Raw genomic sequence first — 25,303 nt, 5'->3', positions numbered from 1 at the left:
AGGAACAGAGGGGTTTTTCGGGAGGACTTGGATGAGCCTGTCAATGGCAGTAGGGACTGGCGTTGGTTTAAAACTGTGTGGAGTGAGGCAGGCATGGAGCTGGGAGGGATGGGCCATCTGTAAAACATGCCTACGCAGCATTCTTTTTGCTGTCTGATATAAATTTGTTGTTTGCAGTTGCTTTTTATTTTATTTTTTCACCTCTGCATGCTTTTGTGGTTAGAGGAAATATTTTTTAAAGCAAATGGAGACGATACCAAGATTATTAAGAAAGCTGTTTTGACAGGTCCTAGGGTGCACGGTAGAGTTTTCCTTCTCTTGATTTACTTCTGACCGAATAAGCCCTTTAATAGACTATGTACAGAGGCTTTTCAAAGAATGTTTTTGTTCTTTCTGAACATGAAGCTACCCAAGCTGGGGGTTCCTACGTTCACAGTTGACCTAATGCTTCAAAGAAGGAAGTGGTTCAGCTGGAATGTTCCTAAACTCTGTCCCATGGACATAGTATTGCCCAACTAGAAAAGTGTGTGACTTAGAATTAGCTTTCCTCCTTAATTTTGGAGAACAGGAGAAAGGTTATTCTATTTTAAATTGGCGTTAATCATGTTAAACCGCTGTTCTCAGTATTGTGTATAAAACTTAGTATCCTGGTCCTATATGTTTAGGTACAAATTGTTTTTTGCTCATCAGACTGTAGCTGACAGATTCCACATTCTAAGCCTGGAGTCTCTGCTGAGGGCTCTAACCAGTTGCCTAGGAGAGAGAAGGGAGGGATGGTTATAAAGAAGGACTAATTTGGTGTGGAAGCATGGCTTCCTATTTTCAAGGCCAGCAGGGGTGCTGGGGGGTTTCCTGTTACACCTTCAGTCCTGCCTCGGGGCTCTGAGGCCTTGGGGATACTTTGTTTATGGACCTTAAGCAACTGCAGTTATTTATTAGCTCATGGGTATTTACCAGAAATAGGGACTCAAGTCATACTTATTAATGTAACCCTTTTGCCTTTTTCTTCTAAGAATGCAGGATGGCACCTTGACGGGTGTGGCTCAGTGGGTTGATTGTCATCCTGCAGAGTGAAAGGTTGCGGGTTTGATCCCTGGTCAGGGCACGTGCCTGGGTTGTGGGTTTGGTCTCCAGTTGGGGTGTATGCGAGAGGTGACCAGTCGATGTTTCTCTTTCACATCGATGTTTCTCTCCTTCTCTTTCTCCCTCTCTTCCCCTCTCTCTAAAAATAAATAAAATATTTTTAAAAAAAGGAATGTAGGGCAGTGACATCATTAAAATTAAATGAAAGACTCGGCTCAACAGATTTAACCTTTACTCGCAGTAAAACCATAGCAGTGTCACCAGCTGTCCTTTACCTCGTCCGAACCTTACACAATTTGCCAAAAAATAATATTGGCACTTAGGGCGTCCTTGGCCAGGAGCTGACGTCTCTGTCAGAATGCTCCCGTGGGACCTTAAATGTTAAAAGTTATGGTGGTAACAGGAGACGCTATAGAGCATCATGTTGCCGTATGAGGACAGAGAGAGAAATCTGGTGGCCAGGCCAGAGGAGGGAGGAGCTTGGGGAGAAATAGGAACAGCTGAAGCAGGCGTGTTGCGAAAAACCAGGAGCCGTTTGCAAGAGGCGTTGGAGAAAGCAAGACGTTCCATGGGGCGAAAGCGACGTCTCTGGATCCTCAGTGCTCCATGGACCACAAGGGAGTGAAGCAGCGCTACCTTCCGGGGAGTGTTGCCTTTCATGTCAACTTTCTGTGTTTTCAGTGACCTGCCCCTCCAGGGAGTTGAAGACACCTCTGGACTATGGGAGGGAGACACGAAGAGTGTTGACCCTGAGAGACGGGACCAGGAAGAGGAGGAAGCAATAACAGAGGATGTTATTCAGGACTTAGGCCTGAGCCAAGTTGGCAGAGTGGCAAAGAGTCTGGGCAAGGTGGAACTGTACGCTGGAATTCTCTCCCCTGGACTGTCAAAGCCGAAAGGATTATCAGGAAAAGAAAACGTCCGAGACTCGTAGCACATGTGCTCTCTGTTTGGACACTGGAAATAAAGGCTTGGAAGTTGCGAGGAGATGCCACATGCGGGGACGTGTTCTGAATAAATTCCTTTTCAATGAGGAGAATGAATTGATTGCAATAGATTCATCTCCTTGAATTTTTATAGCTAAATATCTTTGTTTTGTGTTTTGAGGGTACAAAATAAGTGCAGTCACATATTTGATGTATTCTCATTCTCATTATTTTCAATCCTCACTCAAGGGTATGTTTATTGATTTTAGAGGGGGAGGGAAGAGAGAGAGAGAGAATGAATGAATGAATGAGACAGAAACATCCATTCGTTGTGTTCTGCGCTCATCCCGACCGGGGATCGAACCTGCAACTTTCTGGGGCATGGGATGACACTCCAACCAACTGACCCACCTGGCCAGGGCTTGATGTATTATTTTTGTGTCAAGTAGCAAGTATTTAGGTTTGTCCAGCACATATATTTTTATTATACTGGGCACTCTAGGGAAGTAAAATAAGCGGAGACAACCCATGTTGTCGTGGAGCTTATGGTCCACCAAAAGTAGAGGGGACTGATGCAGATTTCATGTGTGACTCTGAAATTTATGGTACTTTCAGTGGAGGCTGGGCTGGAAAGTGCTTTTTTTCTCTGCCTTTGAGAATGTTTTCCATCTCAGGTGCTTGAGCTTAATCATCCTGTACCTCTGTGAGTACATCCAATGGTTTAGATTTCTCATGGATTCAAAGTCAAGGGGCTTTTTCTTCGAGTTCACGGGCCATGCCTGCAGTCCGGTCTTGGGAGGCTGGGGGTTTTGTGGGTGGTCAGCCTCTTCCCCAGGCATTTGGCTCATGGGGATGGAAGCCCAGGGAATCCAGCCTCACATGAAGCGGAGTCACACTGAGCTCTCTGTTTCTGTTAGGCCTCATGTCTGTTATGTAAATAGGAAAGGAACATACAATTAAGTAAACTTCAGCCTTAACCCAAGAAAGTTCCACTGCAAACCAGAAAGTCTCTGCGTGTCCTTGGGGGTGACTGCCAAGGTCTCCTTCGCTTCCTGCAGATCTGGGACAAACACAGTGTTGTCCGTGCGCAGGCTGTGTAAACACCGGACTGCAAGGGCAGCGAGGGCCGAGGGGATTCAAGTCCTTGCCGAGGGTTTAGAGACTAATGACCTCTTAGCCCTACCTGTGGTCTGGGAGAGTAAACAACTTCCGCATGGGCTTCCACGGAAGAGCAGCATGGTGGGCAGTGGCCTGTGTGAACCCAGGGCCCGCGTGTGACCTTCCTGCCCTCTGCTCCTAGGCCAGCGTCACCGTTTCCGTGCTGTGCCAGTGACTGGCTGGGGAGATATCACTGTTTATAGCCCCGTCTCTGACTCAGGGTGGCAGATCCTGTTTCTGGTAGAACCCAGCCAGCTCGTATCACGTTGTGCGCACTTAAGTAATCTTTCTGCAGCTGTGCCTGCATTCGTTTGCTAGCTGCACGTTAACACTGGAGTTAATCATAGGTCTAAGTTAAACTGTGTTACGGGTCACGTGAGAAAGTCAGGCGGCTATTTCTGCTTGGGTCCTTTCCGGTGTCTTCCACTGCTCATCATGTGACCGCCCTCTTTGGTGGGTGGTTCTGCCTAGACACTTGCTGTCCCAGGTGTGGTGTGCGGACCAGGCACTTGGCCATCACTCAGCTGTGGGAGCAATGCAGAGTCTCGGGCCCTATCCTAAACTTAGTCAGTTAGAACTTGCATGTTAACAGGATCTCCAGGTGCGTTGTGGGCATGGACCTAGGCCAGGCTCCGGTCGTGGGCTGCTTGGCTGAAGCTGGGTTGCCACCTTGTCCAGGTTCTCAGGTTGGGAAGAGGACAGTGTGGGGGAGGTGTGCTCACAGTTCTAAGGCCTGGGTCTTCCGTGCGAGTGGCACACATCTCTGCCCCTTCAGTGTGGCGTGGTCTCACCTAACTGTGTAGGTAATCCAGTCAAATCACAGCTGAGGAGTAAAGGAGAAGGAAGGACCAGACTCACAAATGGGCCAAGAATTGCATTGTGAGCTAAGCTGGGGGTGCAGTGCATCGGTCAGTGTTATATCTCCCTTTCCTTTCCCTACTCCTTTCCCGTGTGTTGTTTTTCTTTCTTTTTAAAAAAAGAAAAACATTTTACTTATTTGTTTTTAGAGAGAGGGAAAGGGAGGGAGAAAGAGAAGGAGAGAAACATCGCTGTGAGAAACATCCATCGGTTGCTTCTGGTGGCCCCAACCAGGCACTGAACCCGCAACCTCGGCACATGCCCTGACCGGGAGTCCAACCAGTGGCCTTTCACGTTGCAGGGTGACACCCGAACCACTGAGCCACACGGATCAGGATTGATGCGTTTTTCTTAATCGCTATAAATTTAAAAGATTAAAAAAGTATACTCATTGCTGATTACAGAAAAAGTTACTATTAATTTTATTTCTCATGATGGATAACACAGGTATTAGTAGCTGGGTGACTGTCACTATTATGGAAAATACCCGCAAGCTTATCAAACATCTGAGACCTATATGGGTGTGCATTTTGCCCCAGACTTCCTCCTTCCCTCCCTTCTCTTTTATGATGGGAAATGACAATCATATGCAAATGTACATATCATACATAGAGATAATGAACACTGATTACCCCTATTACTTCCTGTCCTGGATAGGAGCTGTACTAGATATTCAAAGGTATGCCCTAGCTCCAACTTCCTTTGACCAAATAATCCCGTACCACCTACCTTCATGCCTTTTCTAGAACCCTAATTCTGCCTGTGGTTCCCAGCCAAACCCAAGAGGTGTACTTGTCTAAAATGCAGATTCTTCGTCTCCCCCTTAAATCTATGGAATCAAGACCCCAGTGGTGGGGTCTGGATTGGTTTTTAGTGCACCTCTCAGGCAAGTTTAGTGCCGATTGAAATGTGAGACTGCCACCCCTCCACCCTACAGTCAGAGCGCGTGGCCACCAGGGAGAGGGGCAGCTTTTAAGACGTTCCTCGCCTTTCCCTTCGTGCTGGCAGAAGTGACAGCGATGGGCTGGTGGCCTCCGGGTCTAAGACTAGTTTTATGTTACCTGAGGGGGGCACAGGGGCGCTGTGGGGGGAAAGAGGCAGTCAGCAGAGAGCAAGTAGGTGAGTGGAGGCCCAGGCCATCGGAAGCTAAGGAGGTGGTGCCCGGCACGTGAGTGCCCGCTCCCAAGCTGCAGGCGCCCCCCGCACCCCACCCGGCACCGGGTTCTGACTGCTCTGAGCCTCACAGGCACTGTTGTCTGTGCACGTGCGCCCCGCCCCTGGGCACCAGCTGCGGGTCGGGGGGCCCCATGCCATCCTCGCTCCAGAAGGCTACAGACTGGGCGGGCTCAGGTTTAATAAACTCACTAGAACGACACAGAGAACACAGTTACAGTTTCATTTCAGCAACTCCCAAGCCGTCGAAGGGAGAGTCGCCCAGGGAGAGGTTTTGGAAGGATGGAAGCTGCTTCGTCGTACCCTCCTGGAGTCGGGCCGAGCCACGCTCCTGACACGTCAGCGTGTGACAGGCCTCAGAGCGTTGACAACCAGGGAAGCTCCCCCAGGGGTTGGTGTTCAGAGTTTCCATTGGGGTTTCACCGGGGAGGTGCTATCGATTGATCCATTAGCCATGCGATCAACCTTGATCTCTGGCCCCCTCTGCAGAGGGTGGGCTGGTATCCCGTGGCTCAGAAGCCCATCGCTCTTACTCACGTGATTGGCTTCTCTGCTGGGGGCCGGCCCCAGGCTGAGTCATCTGTTAGCAGAAACTGACTCTCGGGGGACACCGTGAGTCACCTTGTTAGCATGAATCATCGGGGCCCGCGCTCACAGGGGAAAAGTCCCTAGGAGTCACCAGCCCCGGTGTTTTTTACCCCCAGCTGTATGAGGTACAGCTGACAAAATTGGAAGATACTTGGAGTGTCCGTTGTGATGGTGTGATATCTGTACACGTAACAAAAGCACTCTCCCACCAGGTTATTAGCTCTTCTGCTGCTTCACAGCTTTACCCCCCTTTTTATTAGGGCCAGTACATTTAAGTTTTATTGTCAGCAAATTTCAATTAGGAACTACAGTATTATCCACTGTAGTCACCCTGTAATCCTGTGAGACCTTAAATCCTTACTTATTGTGTAGTTGAAAGTGTTTACCCTTTTACCAAACATCTCCCCCAACCCCACCAAGCCCTGGCAACTACTTTTGTGCTCTTTCTATGAGTATGACTTTTTTTTTCTTTTTTTAAAGATTCTACATATAACTGATACCATGCAGTTATTTGTCTGACTGACTTCACATAGCATAATGCCTTCCAGGTTCATCCATGTTCCAAATGACAGGATTTCCTTCTTTTAAAAGGTTGAATAATGTTCCACTGTGAGTGTGTATACGTGTGTGTATATGTATTTATCTCACATTTTCTTTATCCATTTATTTGTTGAGGTGCGCATACGTTGTTTCCTTACCTTGATTATTGTGAATAATGCTGCAATAAACATGTGAATACAGATATCTCTCTGAGGTAATGATTTCATTGCCTTCATATACTCAATATTGGTAGTTCTTTGTACCTTTCTGAGGAACTTACATACTGTTTTCTATAGTGGCTGCATGTGTAAAATCAGCGAAGTCGAAATCTGGTGTGTGTTGCACACTCATGATTTTAGAGGTGTTTCCGACTCTTCTGTTTTTTTTGGAAGAGTTTGAGAAGGATTGGTATTAATTCTTTGAATGTTTGGCAGAATTTGTCAGTGAAGCCATTCAATCCTAGACTTGAGTTTGTTGGCCAGTTTTTGATTTCTCATTGAATATTTTTACTAGTAATTGATCCGTTTAGATTTTCTGTTTCTTCATGATTCAGGCCTGGTAGGGCATATGTTTCTAGGAATGTATCCATTTCTTCTGGTTTGTCTAGTTTGTGGGCGTAGTGATCTTCTTTGATTCTTTGTATTTGTGTGGTGATGGTTGTCATGTTTTCTTTTTAATTTATAATTTTATCTGAGTCCTCTAATTTTACTTGAGTTTTTTCTTGGTAAATCCAACAAAAGGTTTGTCTGTTTCGTTTGTATTTTCAAAACACAAGCTCTTAGTTTTATTGATCTTTTCTGTTGTCTTTTTAGTTTCTGTTTCATTTATTTCTGCTTTGATATTTGTTACTTCCTTCCTTTTATTACTTTTGGGCTTAGTTAGTTCTTTTTCTAAGTTGTAGTTCCTTGAGGTATAAAGTTAGATTCTTTGCTCTTTTTAATGTGGGTGTTTGTCCCTATGAACTTCCATCCTAGAACTGCTTTTGCTGTAACACAGTGGTTTTGATAATTACTACATTTTTATTTGTCTCAAGATGTTTTTTGATTTTTAAAAATTTCTTGTTTGAACCACTGGTTGTTCAGGAGCATGCTGTTTGAGCTCCATGTATTTGTGAATTTTCTCATTTTTTTGGTCATTGATTTCCAGTTGCGTACTCTTAAGTGATTGGAAAAGATGCTAGATATGGTTTTAATCTTCACTTTATTAAGACCTGTTTTGTGGCCCACCACAAAGTGTATCCAGGAGGATGTTCCCCGTGCGCTTCAGAAGAATGTGCATCTGTTGCTCTTGGATGGAATGGTCTGTATACAGTTCAGCGCGTCCTAACAATATTTTGGTCAAGGAAGGACTACCTATGCAACGGTGGTTTCATACGGTTATAAGGCAGCGCAGAAATTCTCCTCGCCTCATGACGTCATCATGTCTTCGTGCCGTGACTCACTCACATGTTGGTGGCGATGTTGGTATAACAAACCCACCGCGCTGGTAGTCTCCTGTAATTCTGTACAGTACCTAGTGCTTTGTACCGGCAATAAAAGACTGTGTTACTGGCTTATGTATTCACTATGCTATACTTGTCATCCTCATTCCAGAGTGTATTCTTTCTGATGGAAACACATCTGCTGTTAACAGCGTGCCGTGCGGCACCGGCAGCAGCCCCGCCACCTCCTGGTCACTGCTGCTCTTGATCACGTTGTTTTCTCTTGTGCTGGATTTAATCTCGTGTTTTGTTCATCGTGCCCCCTGAGTATAAAGAATACCCTTCTAACGTTGCCAGTAAGAGGTCACGGCAAGTGATTGAGCTGGAGACAAAATTAAACGTGACTAAGGACTCCAAAAGTAGAAGATCGGGGGTAGCCGCTGCTTGCTAGCCAGGCAGGTTCCATTGCACCATCGCCATGATCTTGAAGAACAAGAACAAAGGGATGGAAGCTATTAAAGCATCTGCTGCACTGAAGGCAGTGAGACCGGAAGGAACTTCTAATGACCTGGACTGAAGACCAGACACAGGACTGTGTCCCTCTCAGCACCGTGACGATCATGGCCAAAGCAAAAAGTTTGTTTGTGATGTTGAAAGACAAGGCTGGACCCAACTGTGCTGTTGAGTTGACTGATGGCTCCGTATGGTTTAAACAATTCAAGAATTCTTATTCATTACATAATATGAGAGTGAGCCGTGAGTCTGTGAGGCAGCTGAAGAATTTTTGGAAACTTGAGATAGGCTGAGTCGGGAGGGAGGGTGGTGTGTGGAATTACTTGCCAGAGCAAACAGTATGGATGAAACCTCCGCGTTCTGGAAACAGTGCCTGGAAGGACTGTCATCTATGAGGAGGCCAAGTCAACGCCAGGCATCAAGGCTTTTAAGGACGGAGAACAGCCTCGCTTGCAACATTGCGGGCTACAGCGAGCACACTGCCAGTGTCCTACAGGAGCAGTAAGAGGTCGGGCATGACCCAGCTGCCCTTCCAAGATGCCCTCTGTGTTTACCGTGCGAATGAAATGGAGAAGCACTAGTGGGAGAATTGCATACCTTCCAAGGTTTTGCTTATTGTTAATAAAACTCTTTGACATCCTCCTTTTATTGGTGACATCAATCCCACTGTCAAAGGGGTGTGTCTTCCCCCAAACACCACCTCTTTGTCCGAACAGTGGGTCAAGGAGTAGTAATGGCGTGAATGCATTGCACCTGAGGAGGACCTTTGTGTAGGCCATTGGCGCAACTGAAGAGGACACAGAAGACACTGACACCACCCTGGAAGGATGACAACATGGTGAGTGCATGAAGAACCTTGCATGGCTGTAAGGTGATGTCACCAAGGAGTATGTGAATGGCATCGGGAACGACATTTAAGAGATTTGTCCTTGACTTCAGAGGACTTGCCAAGGGTGAGGAGGTTGCAAAAGTCAACAAGGCTGTGGTTGAGATGGCCAACGGCCTTGACCTGGGTATGGGTGAGGGTGACATTGAGGAGCCCCTAGAGGTGGTTCATGAGAGGAACTGACTAATGAGGAGTTGGAACTGCAATAGGGACGCATAACTGAAGAAGAGGTGGGAGGAAAGGCAACTTCAGAAGGAGAAAGGGGAGAACTCCCAAGAAAATTCTCAGTGAAGGCTTTTGCAGAAGGTTTTGCAGACTTCAACAAATTCCTTAAACACTTTGAAAGGTTTGAGTAATAGAGAGGCATGTTTGTGGTGCATTATCTGCTTACAAGCCGATGTATGGTGTAAAAAAGAAAGCAAGCAGACCAGCACAGACAGAAGAGAGTGACACCTCCTCCAGGGGAGCCTCAGGCAGGTCCCATAGGAGGGCTTCCAGAAGACGGCGTTGCTGTCACAGGAGGTGACAGCTCCATGCGTGCTATTGCCCCCGAAGCCCTTCCGGCGGGACAGGACGTGAGGGGGAAGACAGTGGTATCGATCGGCCTGGCCCTGTGTCGGCCTAGGCTAGTGTGTGTGTGTGTGTGTGTGTGTGTGTGTGTTTTAGTTTTTAACAAAAAAGTATAAAATAAGTGATTTTTAAATAGAAAAAAAGCCTTATAGAGTACGAGTATAAAGAAAGAAAAGAATTCTGTATAACTATACACTGTGCTGGTGTTTTAAGCTAAGTGTTATTACAGAAGAGTCAGAAAGTTAAAAAACTAAAGTTGATAGGGTTTCAGTGAACTAAGGTGAATTTATTGTTAAAGAAAGCTTCTTTTATGTGGTTAGTGTAACCTAACTGTAGAGTGTGTATGAAGTCCCCAGTGGTGTGCAGTAATGTCCCTGCCCTTCACAGTCACTCACCACTCGCTCAACCAGAGCCGCTTCTGTCCTGCAAGCGCCATTTCTGGTAAGTGCCCTGTAGAGGTGTACCATTTTTTATCTTTTATGCCATTTTTTTACTGTATCTTTTCTATGGTTAGATGCGCAAATACTTACCGTTATGTTATAATTGCCTGCAGTATCCTGTATAGCAACATGCTGTGCAGGTTTTTAGCCCAGGAGCACCTTAGAGCCTTGGTGTGCAGTAAGAGGTACCACCAGCTTTGTGTAAGTGCACTCTGATACTTGTGCAAAGGAATCGCCTAGGTGCTCCTATGTTGTATGCATAAATACTTACAAACATGCACTGGCTGGTGTGGCTCAGTGGATTGAGTGCCAGCCTGCCAACCAAAGGGTCGCTGATTCAATCCCCAGTCAGGGCACAGGCCTGGGTTGCAGGCCAGTAGGGGGTGCGTGAGAGGCAACCGCACATTGATGTTTTCCCTCCCTCTCTTTCTCCTTTCCCCTCTCTCTTTAAAAATAAATAAAATCTTTAAAAAATATTTACAAACGCTGTATTCTCTTAATAAAGTGGTCCTGTTATCATTATTCAATGATCTTCTTTGTCTCTTGTTGCATACAGTCTTTGGTTTAAAGTTTATTTTGTCTGATACAAGTATGGCTACACCTGTTTCCTTTTGGTTTCCATTTGGAAAGAGTATCTTTTTCTTATCCTTCCACTTTCAGTCTGTGTGTGTCCCTAAGTGTTAAGTAAGTCTCTTGCAGGCAGTGTGTAGATACGCTTTGTTTTTTATCCATTCAACCACTCTGTTTTGATTGGAGAGATTAGAGTCTATGTACGTTTAAAGTAATCATTTATAGTTATGGACTTACTGTTGCCATTTTTAATTGTTTCCTGGTTGTTTGTAATTGTTTTGTTCCTTCCTCTATAGCTCACTTCCTTTGTGACTGTGCTGTTTGATGATTTTCTGTAATGGCACGCTTTGATATATCTTTGACAGATGTGTATCTATCATAGGCTTTTACTTTGTGGTTACTGTGAAGCTTACCTAAAACATATTTACAAGTCCAACTTAACTTTGAACAACAAAAACAGTACCTTTTTATATTCTCTCACATTTTATGTTTTGATGTCACAGTTAACTCATTTTACACTGTGTACATTAACAGATTATTGTAGTTATGGTTATTTTTAACACTTCAGTCTTTAAATGTTAGTACTAGAGTTAGAAGTGGATTACCCACCAGCATTACAATGTTATCCTGAACTTAAATATGTATTTGCCTTTTTCATTGAGCTTTATGCTTTCATATGTTTTCCTATTTCACCTAAAGGTGAGCATCTTGTATTTCACCTTGAAGAACTCCCTTCAGCAGTTTTTGTAAGGACGGTGAAATGATGATTAACTCCTTTAGCTTTTGTTTGTCTGGAAAAGTGTCCCTCAATTCTGAAGGACAACCACTGGGTAGGGTATTCTTGGTTGGCAGTTTTTTTTTTCTTTCAACACTTTGAATATTTCAAACTACTTCCTTCTGATTTGCAAAGCTGCTGCTGAAATCTGCTCATAGCCTTATCAGAGTTCCCTTGTGTGTAAGAAGTTACTTTTCTCTTGTTTTAAGATTCTCTCTCTGTCTTTATTTTTGCATTTTACTTTTATAATTTTTTTTTATACTTTGTATGAATGTCTGTGATTTCTTTTTTCATGAGTTTTGATTACTGTATATGAAATGCTTTAAAATCCGGTAGTGTCTTGTCTTTATTTTGATGTAGCTTCAGCTTGACAGAAGAATTGCAAGTGGTTCCTGGAACCCCAATATACCCTTCACCCAGATTCCCTAACATTAGATTCTGCCATATTTGCCCCCCCCCCTGCATTATTTCTGTTTCATCCAAAGTATTTGAAAGTTGATTGTAGACATGTTGCTCCATTACCCTTATCATTTCAGTGTGTTTCCTAAAAGTAAGGACACTTTCTGGCATAATCACCGTATACTCATCAAAATTCAGAAATTAACTTTGACACATTTCTACCATTTGCGTCTCAGGCTGCAAAACCATTTTTTCCGTATCGCCTGTTTTAGGCTCAGGATCACGTGTAGTATTTAGTTGTCATATCTCTTTAGTGTCCTTCAGTATGGAACAGCTTGGCAGTCTCTCATGTCCTTGACATTTTGGAAGACCACGCAGATCATTCCTCTGTAGAATGTTCTTCAGTTTGGGCTTGTCTGATGCTTCCTCATAGCAGAAATACCAAGACGTAAATGTTCAGTGCACCACACGCAACCGATGTCCTCTTGTCTCCTTACTGTGGCTGGTAACCTTTACCAGTTGGTTAAAATGATGTCTGCCAGGTCTCTCCATTCTAGAGCTAATTATTAAATTAAAAAATAAACTTTTGACTCTTTGAAATTAGTCTCTTAAGTGCAGAAATACCTTGTTTCACTGTGCTTTGCTTTGTTGTGCTTCACAGATGTTGCGGGTTTTCTTTTTTACAAACTGAAGGGCGAGACCGTCCACCAGAAAAAAAGGCTGCGCACCCTCATTTACCACAGCATTTGCTCTGCTGTGGGGGCCTGGCCCCTACCCACAGCATCTCTGAGGGGTGCCTGTCGCTGTCACCAGAGGCCACCGCCTCTTCAGGGGCATTAGGGTATAGTAATGCAGTTGATTTTTTCTATTTATTGTTCACCTGTATACTAGTTTATCGCCCTTAGCAATTTAGAGTTGGACTTTCTGATTTTTAAAAAAATATCTGTATACAAATTTTATTACTTTATCTTAGCTTTTTTCCCTCCTCTGACAATTATTTCCATCGTTACTGTATGTCAAGGAGCCATCCATTTCTAGTACCTTATTTTAATGAGAATGAATTTAATGTGCATTTTGCTGGTAAGCAAAAGTGCTCATGAATATCATTTCTCATATATTTAGTATATAAAGTACAGAGTTTTTAATATATATCCCTGTTATACTAATTTTAAGAGATTTAAATGGATTTGCTATGGAGTTGCTTCTTCAGTTTATATTAAATAGGGTCTAAGTATTTTCTTAAAGGATATTTTGAGTTGCAGTGCTTTCTTGTTTTGACTCCCTAGAGTAAATTAGTAATAGGATGTTGAATTTTAAACTCTGATTTCCAGTTCACTTGGCTTCTCTTTACGGTAGAGCGGTAGAGTCTAACAGTGAGGACCAGCGCGGGGAGGTGAGCTTTGCGTGACTAACAGCGAGTACGTCTAGGAGAGGGAATTGGATCTAGTTTACTTGTATGAAGGACTGTGGCTCATTTTCCTGGCCACACTTTCTTAAAGGTTTCTTTCTAATTCAGTTTTTAACTGGGTTCCTTGCCTTCCATAGCCCACCATGTACAGTGGGGCTTAAACACGTTCACTATTTCTCGTTTACCTTCAGGATAAAGTCCAGATTCCTGAGTTTAGAACACAAGACCTTTGGTTACCCCGTTACCACATCAAACCCTGTGCAATCCTGGACTCACTGCCCCCAGGCGATATGCCTTTGCCTACCGGTTCTGTTTTGGTGGGAAGCTTCTCTCTCCCCCTCCCTGGTCCGCTCAGTGGATGTTCCATGATTCCTCTGGCCTTTACTCAAGCTTCTTTTCCAGAAAAGCCCTCCCCCAACCCCTGGGCAGCTGCACAGGTTTTCCTCTCTTCCATGTGCAGATGGACCCCAGACCTGGCCAATGACGAGAACTGGCTGGGGCTGGGGGTGGGAGTCCAAAAGGCCTCCAGCTGGGTTTGCATCCTGGCTTACTCTGACTCAGTCCTTTGGGATGGGGCTCCAGATGCCTGTTGGTCTTAGGACTCCCTGAGCTGAGGTTGGGACTTGAGGTTTAGCCAGGGTTGGAACTGTCGCCGTAAGTACCAGGCGAGGCCTGGAAAGCACACTCTGCCTGCGGCAGGTTCTGCCATGTGGGCCCGCATCAGCATCAGCTGGATGACTGGGTGAGAAGCAGACTGTTGGGCTCCACTCCTGGAGGTTCTGGGTGGGGCTTGAGAGTTTGCATTGCTCACAAGGCAGGGGATGCTGGCGGGGCTCGGGCACCACACTTGGAGAACTGCTGCTGTACAGTAGCTGGGTCACTGGCAAGCCAGGGTATTGATCCCTTACCTCTACAGAGACCTCAAGAAAGCCAAGCAGCATATCCTGAGCATAGTGCGCAACCCCACTGGCCACCTTTTGTAATGCTTTGCGTAGGTCCCTTGCCCACTGGACTGTGAGGTCCTGGAGGGCCGTTGAACCAGAGAACGCAGTAATGGGTTTGTGCCATGATCCTTGGTTTGGTGCCTAAGCGACCGCTGCCAGGGTCCTGTAGCTCCTCTCTGGGGCCAGCATTTGAAGTAAAGTCCTGTGGCTTTTCCAGCAAGATGAAATGAGCGGGTCAGTGTTTCTGATCCAGGAGATTTTGCCACCTTGGCAATGTCTGGGGACATGTTAGGTCACCACAGCCTGGGGTTGGGAGGTGGTGCCGGCACCCTAAGGATGGAGTGCAGTGCGCAGGGCGGCCCCACAGCAAACGAGCCCACAGCCGCTGGAACCGAGCTTGAGAAACCCTGCCTCAGGGGAAGGAGGTTCTGCCGAGGGACGGTGGGACCTGCGCGTGTGCACCTCTTCGTTGTCCTGCACCCGGTCCCTGTTCTTGGATTCCTTCTGATGCTCTGACCCAGGGTGCCCTGTCCTGACAGAGCCTCCAGTGACCAGGGCTAGCAAAATCTCCAGGGGGAAAAAATCAACCACAGATCGTATTTTGCTGCGTATAACGCGCTCCCTCGTGTAACACAACACTCGTGTGTTTGTGCGCATTATACATGGCATTACTATAGCCATGGCATGTAACCATCGTACCCATGTATAATGCGCACCCTAATTTCCCCCTCACACTTGGGCAAAAAAGTGTGTATTATACACACTAGAAGTCCTTTAAAATACAGTGGCCTTTCAAAACAGTAAATGACTTAACTTGAGTGGGGCTAGGGCATCTGTTGAATGATTTGCTGACTTTAACTGACCTGCATATTCCCTTTGCCTGCGGGCGTAGACAGGGTTGTGTGCACGAGTGTTCTTGGCTGGAGGAGAGCCAGTCGTTTCTTCGCCAGCACGTGTGGAGTGCACTAGGTGGGTCACGGGCGAGTGCCGTGTGCCAGGCCCAGCTGCAGCACAGAAAACCCGTTCTCTCTTCAGGGAGCTCTCGTTCTGGAGGGGAGATGGACAAAGTAAAGACGGGGGGATTATTTTTTTCTCTCACAAAACAGATTGTAGTAAATAGGGAAAGAAAGGTCAAAGAGGGAAATAAGGTATAAAATCAGGGTATCAGGATCTGTTTGGTGCTTTTAGACGAGACAGCCCAGGCCCTAGACAATTGGATTGAGACCCGGAGCAGAGCCGGTGCTGTCGTGGGAGGAGACGGGGCAACGTACTTGTTCCTAGAAGAGGGAATCAGAAACAGGCCAGCGTGGCTGGGACAGGGAGTCGGAGGACGTGGCAGGGGGAGGGCAGGACGTGGGGTGTTGAGCTAGGAGGGACTTGGCCATGAATGACACCCCGGCAGGCGCTTTGGCAGCGTTCTGCGGTGACAGCATGGTCTTGTAATTTTAAGAGATCATTCTGGCTCTTCTATAGAGAGGTCGGAGGGTGGAAGCAGGCAGGCCAGATAGCAGGCTGTGGCCGCACTGGAAACTGATGGCGTCTTGGGCCTCGGCGGGGAAGGCAGAGACGCTGGGAAGTGCGTGGGGGCGTGCGGCAATTTGGAAGTGGCAGTTTGGGGGGCGAGGGGAGGGGGCGCGCTGAGGGCAACTGCCAGGTTTCTGGTCGGAGCAGTGGGCTTCATGGGGCAGCCATTTACAGAGAAGGGGAAGAACGGTTTTGGTCGGACCTTAAAGCCTGTTGGTGGCAAGGAGATGGAGAGTAGGCACTTAGCCACAGAGGTCTGGATTTGGGGGGCATTTAGGTGGTATCTGATGGCAGGGGATGGACAGGTGTCTCCTAGGGATTAGTCTGAGCCTCACCTCAGTGGCCTGCGGGGGCCAGACTGGCCAAATAAATGTGAGGATGACACATGCAGGGTCACAGTCATTGGGCATCGTGGAGGCCTGGGAGCCCGTCCCTAATCTGTGCAACACAGTCCCGAGGAAGGAAGGTTCCAGAAGACAAGAGAGCCGCTGGGGTTTGGGCTGCCCTTTGTGCAGGCTGTGGAAGTCCACACAGAGCAGGTGGGGTGTGAGCGAGGTGGTCATTGCATTGTGGTTTTAATCTGTGCTTCTGTAATGATTAGCGATGTGGAGCATCTCTTCCCGGCCAGGCGGGACTTCACAGGGTAGGGGCCTCTCAGGGCTGGCTGGCCTCGTCGCCTGGGTAAGTTCTGGCGCCGACTGCCCGAACGTTGTCTGCAGGGAATGGCTGTATCATAAATGGCCTGACACGGGGTGGGTAAAGCTCACCCACTTATCCTTTTGCTTTGGAAGGACTTTGAGACCTGGCGATGTCCAATGACTGGCAAGAAGTCGTGGAGGTGCACAATCTGGACCTTGTAGAAATGAAGTGGGGGTGGCAGTGATCGAGGCCCTGGGGACTCAGGGGTCCTCAGTGCCATCGCAGGGGGCAGCATCCAGCCTTCTGGCCCCTGGTTTCGGGCTCCTTCAAGGTGCCAGGCTGCCCGAGTTGCACAGCCTGGAGCTCAGTCTCTCTTCTTCCTCCCCAGAGGACTCATAGATGCTCATTTGTTCAACACACACCTCTTGAGCACCTCCTCCGCATCTAGCACTGTGCTGGGGAGAGAGCGATAAATGAGAGAGAGGAACGTGACTTCTGCTTTCACGGGTTGCTGTCTGGCTTCAGAAGTTTCCTTACCTGGCAAAAGCAGGAAAATGATGTTCATCTTCGGGCTGACTCTGCAGATTAATCATTACCATTTAAATAATGCATAATGGATAATGACTTTTTTTTTAAAAAATAGGGTTTTTATTCAATAGGGTTATTTTCTTAGGGTTTTGGGGGTGCTTTATAAAGTTACTGCTTTTTCTTTCATAATTTAAAAGCAGTCAGGCCCTGGCTGCGGTGGCTCAGGGGATCGAGCATTGGCCTGTGAACTGAGAGGTCACTGGTTCAATTCCTGGTCAGGGCACATGCCTGGGTTGCAGGTTGGTCCCCAGTTGGGGGCATGCAAGAGGCAACCAGTTGATGTCTCTCTCTCTCACATTGATGTTTCTCTCCCTACCTTTCCCCCTCCCTTCCCTCTCTATAAAAATAAATAAATAAAAATTTAAAAAAAAATCAGTGGCGATATAATTTGAGTTGATGTGACTATTCTCGTCCACATCAGATTTTCACTCACTGGTTTTGACTTCCATTGATAATTTCCAACTCCACTGTTCCTTCAATATATATCGTTGCATTTGAGAATGCAAGAGCTTTCCCTTCTCCCCCGTTTACATAGAAGTAAGGGTCTGTGCACGGACTCTTCTTATTTAATGGGTTACGACTCATTGCCGTTTACTTATTTCTGTGCTCAGTGTGTCCGAGATTTGTGTTGTGGGAGCCCGGCAGCCTGGCTCCCCTGTCCTTTGGGCATACCGTCACGACTCCTTGAGCTCTTCCTTATTTCATGGCGTAAGATGTTTCAGGCCCGCCTTGTACTTCCCCTGCCGGTTCTGTGTTAGTCTCGTCGCCGGGCAGGGATGCCGTTGCCAGGGCTGCTTGGGGTACTACTCACCGGGCCTCCGCTGGGCTGGAGGTGAGTCCTCAAGGCTTTCCCCTCTAGGAGCCGGCCTGTGGCTGGGCCGGCCCTTGGGGTTCTTAAGCTTGCCAGCCGCTCCTCAACAGCGATCACCAGGGAGCTTTGAAAAAAAGAAAGTCAAGGTGTTGACTCACAATTCCTGGAGGGTATAAGGCGTGCCTGGGGCCACACAGCAAGGGCCTGGAGTTGGGGGGTGGGGAGAGATCTTGCGTGTGATCTGGGGGTTCTGCCTTTATGGGGGTTGCAGGTGGCGTGCCTGGGGTTTTGCAGGTTCGTTCTTAATTGATTAAATTAAAACACAGGTGTGGGAATTAAAGCGCAGGACGGGAAAAGCCAAATGGTCAGTTATCAAGGCCAAGCGGAGTTTTCTGGAAGAGAAAAGGGGAGCGTCATGGGAGGGAGGCCTGGCTTCTTATCCGGTCCTGTAGCTGGCCCTGTGTGTGAGTTGAATGTCTTTGAAGTGGATGCCTCAGCAATCAAAAGCTTAATATCAGGCACTTAAACTACAGTTAGAAAAAGCTAGTAATTCTCAGGTGCTTGCGACACCGGCCCAACCTTGGAGTCAGTCCTTTCTTCAAGGAGCCCTGGTTCCTTTATGGGAGGAAGGGTGTTAAAAAACCGTGACCTGGGCACAGAGTGTCCTTTGACATTGGAGGGCATGTTGTCGTTTCGAGGCCCTCGCGGCGACGGGGCGGGGGTGGGGGTGCTGTGTGGGTGTATGAACATGTGTCTGAAACATCTCATTTCCTGCCCACATCTACATATTTAAGAAGTAGACTTTAAAAAAACAAAACTCATGAAAGTAGGGTCCTGACTAGACCTGTGGGTATGTTTGGAGGGATGTCATTCCTTCTCTCTTCATTTTCAACAGGTGGCTCAACCCCTTGTTTAAAATTGGTCACAAACGGAGATTAGAAGAAGATGACATGTATTCAGTGCTTCCAGAAGATCGCTCAAAGCACCTTGGAGAAGAGCTGCAAAGGTAGGCAGCAGGCAGGCAGGAGGGGGCGAGGAGGGAGAGCCTCTCAAGTGGGTGGCTAATGGTTTGGAGGGGGTGCTGCCTGCCTTTGGGACGGGAGTCTGCTCCCTCCGCCGCCCCATGGGACACTCCCTTCCCCTCAGGCTGTCCCTGCGCTGGCTGTGGGGGAGGGGGTGTGAAACCTATTTCCTGTGCATTTGTGGAAGCAGAGGGGCCCCCCCAAAGGCCCTGGGGGCGAGAACTGCCTGGGGAGGAGCTGTCACTGGGGGAAGTTGTCTGTCCTCCTGCCTGCCGTCTTGGGCTGTACCACACACTGTCCTGCAGACGGTCAGCCATCATTGCTGGGACAGCCACGCAAGGCCCGGTGGCGGGCAGGTCCCTCCTCCTCCACTCCCTGCCCCAGTTTGCCTTGTGTCAGAAGGTACTGGTTCTCACTGTGCTTTGCTTCTCATTGGCAGGTACTGGGATAAAGAAGTTTTGAGAGCTGAGAATGACACCCAGAAGCCCTCTTTAGCAAAAGCAATCATCAAGTGTTACTGGAAATCCTATTTAGTTTTGGGAATTTTTACGTTAATCGAGGTAAAAGCTTTTACCTGCAGTGAATTACTTTTTCGGGGGTGTGGCTGGCATTTCCATGGATGCAACTATGGGGCGGGAGGGAGGGAGGGGAGGAGGAGGGGAGGGGGAGAGGCAAGTGAAGGCCTGAGGCTGAGACGTGTCTAGGAAACATGACGTCGCTCAGCTGTCGGCCATGTTCCTCATTAGAATGGGCAAGTACTTAAGTGACTGGACCTCAGGGATTATTGTTATTTTTAACTAATTAAAATAGAGTGTTGTGAAAAGGAAAGACATGCTACACCAGGTCAAGGCACTGTTGATGCTTGTAAATGATACAAATGAGTGAACCCTGACCGAGGGAAGATCCTTCAACCTCAAGGAACATGTGTTTCTGGTTTGGAGGCAGTACCTTTGGACCAGCATCCAGAATAACTGACGACATTTGCAGCTGCTCAGCAAATAACTGTTGAGTGAACCAGGCCAAATCTGACAAATACTCTTCCAAGCGGGTGTTGTCACCTCTCCCCTTCCAGGAAGGCAGCAGTGGGGCCTTGCACCTGGGCGGGAGTCGGCCGGAGCGCCCAGGAGCGCAGTCTCGGGCTGCCGCCGCCGTTGCAGCCGGTCGGTACCATGAGCAAACGCTGCTCTTTGCAGGCGCTCTGGCTTCACCGTGAATTCTCGAGAATGTGTGCCCCCCATTCTGGTTCCTTGTTCCTGGTTGCTAGTTGGAAGGTGGGGTCTCGGGGGCCTGGCCTGGCCAACAGTGTGGAAGGGGATGTGCAGTGCAGGGCCGAAGGCAGAAAGCCATAGGCTCAGTGACCTCCATGCCCCTGAAGGGCCTTGATGAAGGTCCTCCAGGAAGACATTGTTCTCCCTGGGGGCTCAGCGTGTTGAGCCTGCCTGTTCTGGGGAGGCCTGCTGAAAATCTGCCCCCCTACCTCATACTCTGTGGGGCGCCTTAGAACTGCCCTCGGCACGTTGGTGGCCCTCCGTGGGCATGGGATTAGTCGGGGGAGACGTCGCGGTTGCTCGCTATGCAACAGTTGTTTTAGCTGCAGAAGGGCGGTGAGTTGTCACAGGAGGCAGATGGGTGGGCCAGGTGATTTGTACGTGGCGGGGCAGAGCTCTTGCTTAAAAGGCTCATTGTGGTGAAGGGCCCTCTGGGCAGCAGGTAGGCAGTAGGGAGGGGAGCTCTGCCCTGCACGGCTGGAGAAAACCAAGAGTCTGTCAGCTCGCAGGCTGCGTGGTCCTGGGAGACTGAAGATTTTGTTGATGGCAAAAGCAGGTTGGCCTGTGTGCTAGAGGGTGGAGAGAGGTATGTGGACAGAGAGCCTGCTTTGAGAGGGCGCCGCTGCCACCGCCGGGGTGCTGCTGGGGCCCGCTGAAGGGGGGGTGGAGGTGCAAACTGGGGGCCCCAACCAGGGGCTGGCAGGGCGCTGAGCCCCGCAGGCTGTCTAGCCTGGCGGTGATCGTGCACAGGTGGACGCGTCAGTTTGAAATGAGCGGGGTGGTAGGCCGGTGTCACTGTGGCCTGTGTGTGCAGCGTTTCTTGACCGAATGTCACTGTGGACCTCGCCGCAGCGCTCTCATGACTTCTGCTTGCCAGGAACACCTGGGGCCTCGGGCATGGGCCTGTGGCCCGCGCCGTGTCTGGCTGTGGGTGGATGGGGTGAGTGGCCTCGGGGCTTGTGCGCAATGGAATCCTGGAGCAGGCCTCCCTCCGCTCTGGGTGCTCTTGTTTCCCGTGGCTACCAGGTGCCGGAGAGGCTGAGGACAGGTGGCCCCCAAAGGGTGGCCCATGGCCCTGGGTTTGAGCCGAGCTTCAGATTTCCTTGCTGTCACGGGCTGCTGGCTCCTCGGCGTGGCGTCTCCCAGCCCCAGGTGGTGACTAGAGCCCGGCTCCACATGAGCTACAGGCCTTTACTGGGCAGAATTTGGGAGAAGCCATCACACAGGTAGAGCCGCAGGAGCTGGGTTCCCCCCGAGAGAGGATCGGCCCCTCCGTGGTGCAGGGGATATTGCCCCAGTGAGGCCTCACCGTAGGGAGATCACAGGCACCTAGGACGGGGGTGCTGAAGGCCGCCGGTAGAGAGCTGGCCGGGCCTCTCTTTCAGGAGGATGGGTAGTTATGGCGGAGAAGTGGCGGGGAGCGTCCCTGGCCACCGTGGGAGCTTGTCCTCAGCGGTAGTAGTACTGGTGCTCCTCCGTGGTAACAGCAGCCACAGCAGCAGCGGTTCATAAACGTGGGAATGGTAGTGCTTGTGGCAGTTTCCGCAGGGGCTTCCTCGGCGGCAGCAGCGGTTTTATTAGTGTAGCAACAACAGTAAGTGCTTGAAAAATGTGTGTCAGAAACTGCCAGGAACACTTGACGTGTAATGGTGCATTTATTCCTTTGGCCAGCTGCAATGAGGGGGAGAGGCCTGGGAGAGCCCCTTTTAGAAAAGACGCACGGTGGCAAGTGGTTACATATTGTGCCCAGGGTGACAAAAGGCGTAAGAGACAGGGCCTGACCATGTCTATGACTGATAGCTTGTTCAGTGTCTTCAGAGGCTCAGACAAAGGGCATCTTGGACTTGGCCTGGCTCTCGTAAGTAAGATGCTTAACACTCCCCGGGGCAGGAAGTCAGATGGCGGAGTGTGAATGGGGATGGAGCCCAGGCGGCCACGTCCCCTGGGTGCTGGACGCGGCCGGGGAGTGGACAGGAGCAGCAGCATTGTGGCGCGCTCAGGTGGACCAGTGGCCTTGTGGAAGCCGCCTTCCACTCACTACCGCCCCCACGTGGGTGCAGCTGTGGCTGCCCTGGCCACGTTGGCATCCATCTATACCCTCAGGGCGCCTTGAGATGGGAGGTCGTGGTATCGGATGGGACTCAGCGTTCTCTGTGGTGTTACTGAGCAAGGGCCCCTGGCTCCCTGCTGAAAGCTGGCATCTTAGCGAGTCTGGGATTGGACGTTCATGTGCTCAGCAAGGACGAGAACCCTAGCTCAGTCACCCGCATTTCTGTTCGGTGTCGCAGGGTGCGCATCAGGCCCGGGGTCCTCACGGTGACAGCTGGGTGGAATCAGGCCATGCTGATAGCAGGTAATCAGACGTGAAGTCTCTGGGCCTTCTCCCAGGAGGGTGCTCACTCGTTCACACTGTGTTCAGGCCCATATCTTGGTGGTTAGGGTTTAAAAGTAGACAGTGGCCTGGAGCCCCAAGATGAGCGTGGTGACGAGCGTGTGATGTTCATTCTGATCTTGTGCGTTTAGAAGACTCACCGGCAGAACACTTAGTTCTGAGGCAGTGGCGTTCAAGGACCACTAAGAGTCATTAGAGATCAATGAGAAGTAAACTTGGAATTTTTTTTCTTCCGAGATCAGACGTTCAGGGCCGTATGGCCATAGACTGGATTTTTTTTTTTTTCTTTCTGACAGACAAAAGAAGCGTGAACTCCAACACAACAAATATTCCTGTTTTCTAAGACTTGCCTGTTGACCCGCTGGTGTTTCTGAGGCGTTAGGGAGAAATTATTTCTTAGGGTGGAACTCGTAAGTGTCAAGTGCTGTTTTGGGTTTTCAGTGATTAAAACTAGTAACTGAGTTAGAGGGAATGAATGTCAGGTTCATGATTGATTTCTTGAAGCAGCTTCCCATTTTGCGGTCTTCTATCTGTGCTGCTTGTTGGTCTTTGTATTTTAGATAGTGGATGATCTTAAGTCAATGTAGGATTTTCTAAAAAGCTCAAGGCACGCGGATTCCCCACGATTTCCGAGCGGTGTGCAGTGACCACCCAGAGCGTGGACTGGGCCTCTGCAGGCGCTGCGGCGGCAGCTGCAGGGAGGCGCTGGGCGGCGCCGGTCCTGGGCGACGCTGGTCCTGGGCAAGGCTTTTCAGGGTAGGATCTCAAATCAGTGAAAACCTCTGTCCGGTGAGAATTGAGGAGTGATTGTGACGCTTGGAGCAACAGGTGCCAGCTGATGGTGAACATGCTGTTCTTATAAGGTGCTGATTAGCAGGGAGCAGCCAGTGAGTCCCCGGCACGCCCGGCTCCTGTGGGCGCCTCTGTGGGGACGGCAGTGGGGAATATGCCAGCCTGCCTGCCCAGAACCCTCGGGGTGAAGAGTAGGAGCCTGAGGCCTTTTCTAGGGCCAAACAGGACAGAGGCCGCCTCCCCAGCCCTGGGGCCTTTTCTTCAAGAGTGGAAGTCTCTGCTGGCTGGTGTGTCAGTGGGGTGGCCTCGAAGAGTTGCTGTGAGGTCTCCAGGCCCCTTCCCCTGAGAGCGGAGGAGTGGACGATTCCAGTGACTCTAAGAAATGGGCCCAGGCACCTGCTAGCCTTGGTCATGGACGTGGCCTTTGTCTGAGGCCCCTTCTGTTGGCTGTCTTGGTCCAGGCGGAGGCTGTAGGAAGGCCAACATTTGTGTCAGTCTTCGTGTTGGAACTCAGCTCCTGGGCAGAGGTAAATAGGCAAACAAAGTTCTCTGAGTAGAGTTAGTGCTTTGACTTAGGGCTGATTCATTGAGACCACTGTGGGCCTTTGTATGGCATTCCCAGCTCTTTCTTCCAAGTGTCCCTCACTTCTGTTCAACCCAGGAGGCCAAGAGCGGCCACTGAAGGAACTGTGCGCTGGGAGCAGCCATGGGGGTACACAGCTAAGGAGAGAAGGAAGAAGCATCTGGAAAGCTAACAGAAGACCCGCAGAGCACAGAGCGCAGCTGCTGTGTACACCCTGCTGGTTCTACGTGCACAGCATCAGCGTCACAATGTCTATCGTGATGACCCCGAATCCTCAAGGGTGATGTTTCTTGATCCCTTTTTCCTTTAGAAGTCGGAGAAGTGAGTGACTCCTCTGAAAAGGATTGGGTTCATAATGGTTAAAATAAAAGTCTGCCTAGAAGTGAAACTTCCAATTACTGTCTGGAAAAGTTGGCCTTTTGGAACAACTTCTGTCAGGATTTTCTCGTTCTGCCACGGTCACCTGTGAAGAACAGTGTGTTCTGCGAACCCTTTGTGAAACCAGCCTATGCCCCTTTCCGAGCACTTTATGTGTCTTGGCTTCTGTGGTTGTCCCAGGATTCCTCCCAGGGAGACAAGGCAGGTATGTCCTCAGGGAAGGACATGGAGAACTGGGGACAGGCTCTGGGTCCTGTGACTTAGAAGAGGCCCATCTGGTTCCTGAAGCAAAACGTTCTGCGTCCTGGGCCAGTGCCCTTTGCATTCCGTCCTGACACTTTCTCTCCTGCCGCCGCCCCACCCAGGGGCCCGGTGACCGTGGGAGGGTGTGTTTTTTCTGACAACAGTTGTGTGCTCCTCTGTCAGTTGCTTCCTGCAGTGTTTTGTTTTTGTTTTTTGTTTTCCCTTTTACGTTTTTAAGGACATATCAAACATACAAAAGTAGAATAGGATTGACAGGTAGCAGAAGATGCCGCCCCAGGATATGCCCCTTTGGCACCAAGACCATTTGAGCTGATAGTTTTTGAGAAACAGCAGACCTGGGAGCAGCTATGCAGGCAGGGAGGGTGATGCTTCCATAAGGGATGTTTACATTTGTAAAGGGCGTCTCCATCTGTTGGTCTCCTGTATGCAGGGAGGAGAAGGGCGGCTCTAAATCACTAGAGAGTCTCATCGGTGGTGAGCCCCTTAAGAGACTTAAATCCACAAGGCAAACCCAACTGTGCCCTTGTTTACCATGCCTTTCCTATTAACCCCTCATAACTGCCCCTCTTGTCCTTTCTTTTGTCTTTAGCTGAAGGTGGTATTTAAGGTGGTAGCTTGGAGTTACTCAGTTTTTCTGGGCATCTCCCATATGTACTGGAGGTATGCAGGTTAATAAGCTTCTGTTTGTTTTTCTCTTGTTATCTCATCTTTTATTATGGGAGATCTCATCCAAGACCTCAGAAGGGTAAAGGGAAAATTGCTTTCCTCCCCTGCAGGGTAATCAAGCCCCC

General features: G+C 49.0%; 1 protein-coding gene across 2 annotated transcripts in view; it reads left to right on the top strand.

Moving 5' to 3' along the window:
• ABCC4 (ATP binding cassette subfamily C member 4 (PEL blood group)) overlaps positions 1-25,303 on the top strand; it is a 221,064-nt gene that overhangs the window by 11,477 nt on the left and 184,284 nt on the right. For both annotated transcript variants that reach the window (XM_054586476.1, XM_054586475.1), the window contains exons 2-3: positions 18,709-18,819; positions 19,275-19,395. In XM_054586476.1, coding sequence (XP_054442451.1) covers positions 18,709-18,819; positions 19,275-19,395 — 232 coding nt within the window. The remainder of the gene's footprint in view (positions 1-18,708; positions 18,820-19,274; positions 19,396-25,303) is intronic.

The sequence above is a fragment of the Pteronotus mesoamericanus genome, unplaced genomic scaffold (genome assembly GCF_021234165.1).
Source record: "Pteronotus mesoamericanus isolate MK-2021 breed Mesoamerican mustached bat unplaced genomic scaffold, CSHL_Meso_final contig_94, whole genome shotgun sequence".
NCBI lineage: Eukaryota > Metazoa > Chordata > Mammalia > Chiroptera > Mormoopidae > Pteronotus > Pteronotus mesoamericanus.
This window is presented reverse-complemented; position numbering and strand designations above follow the sequence as displayed.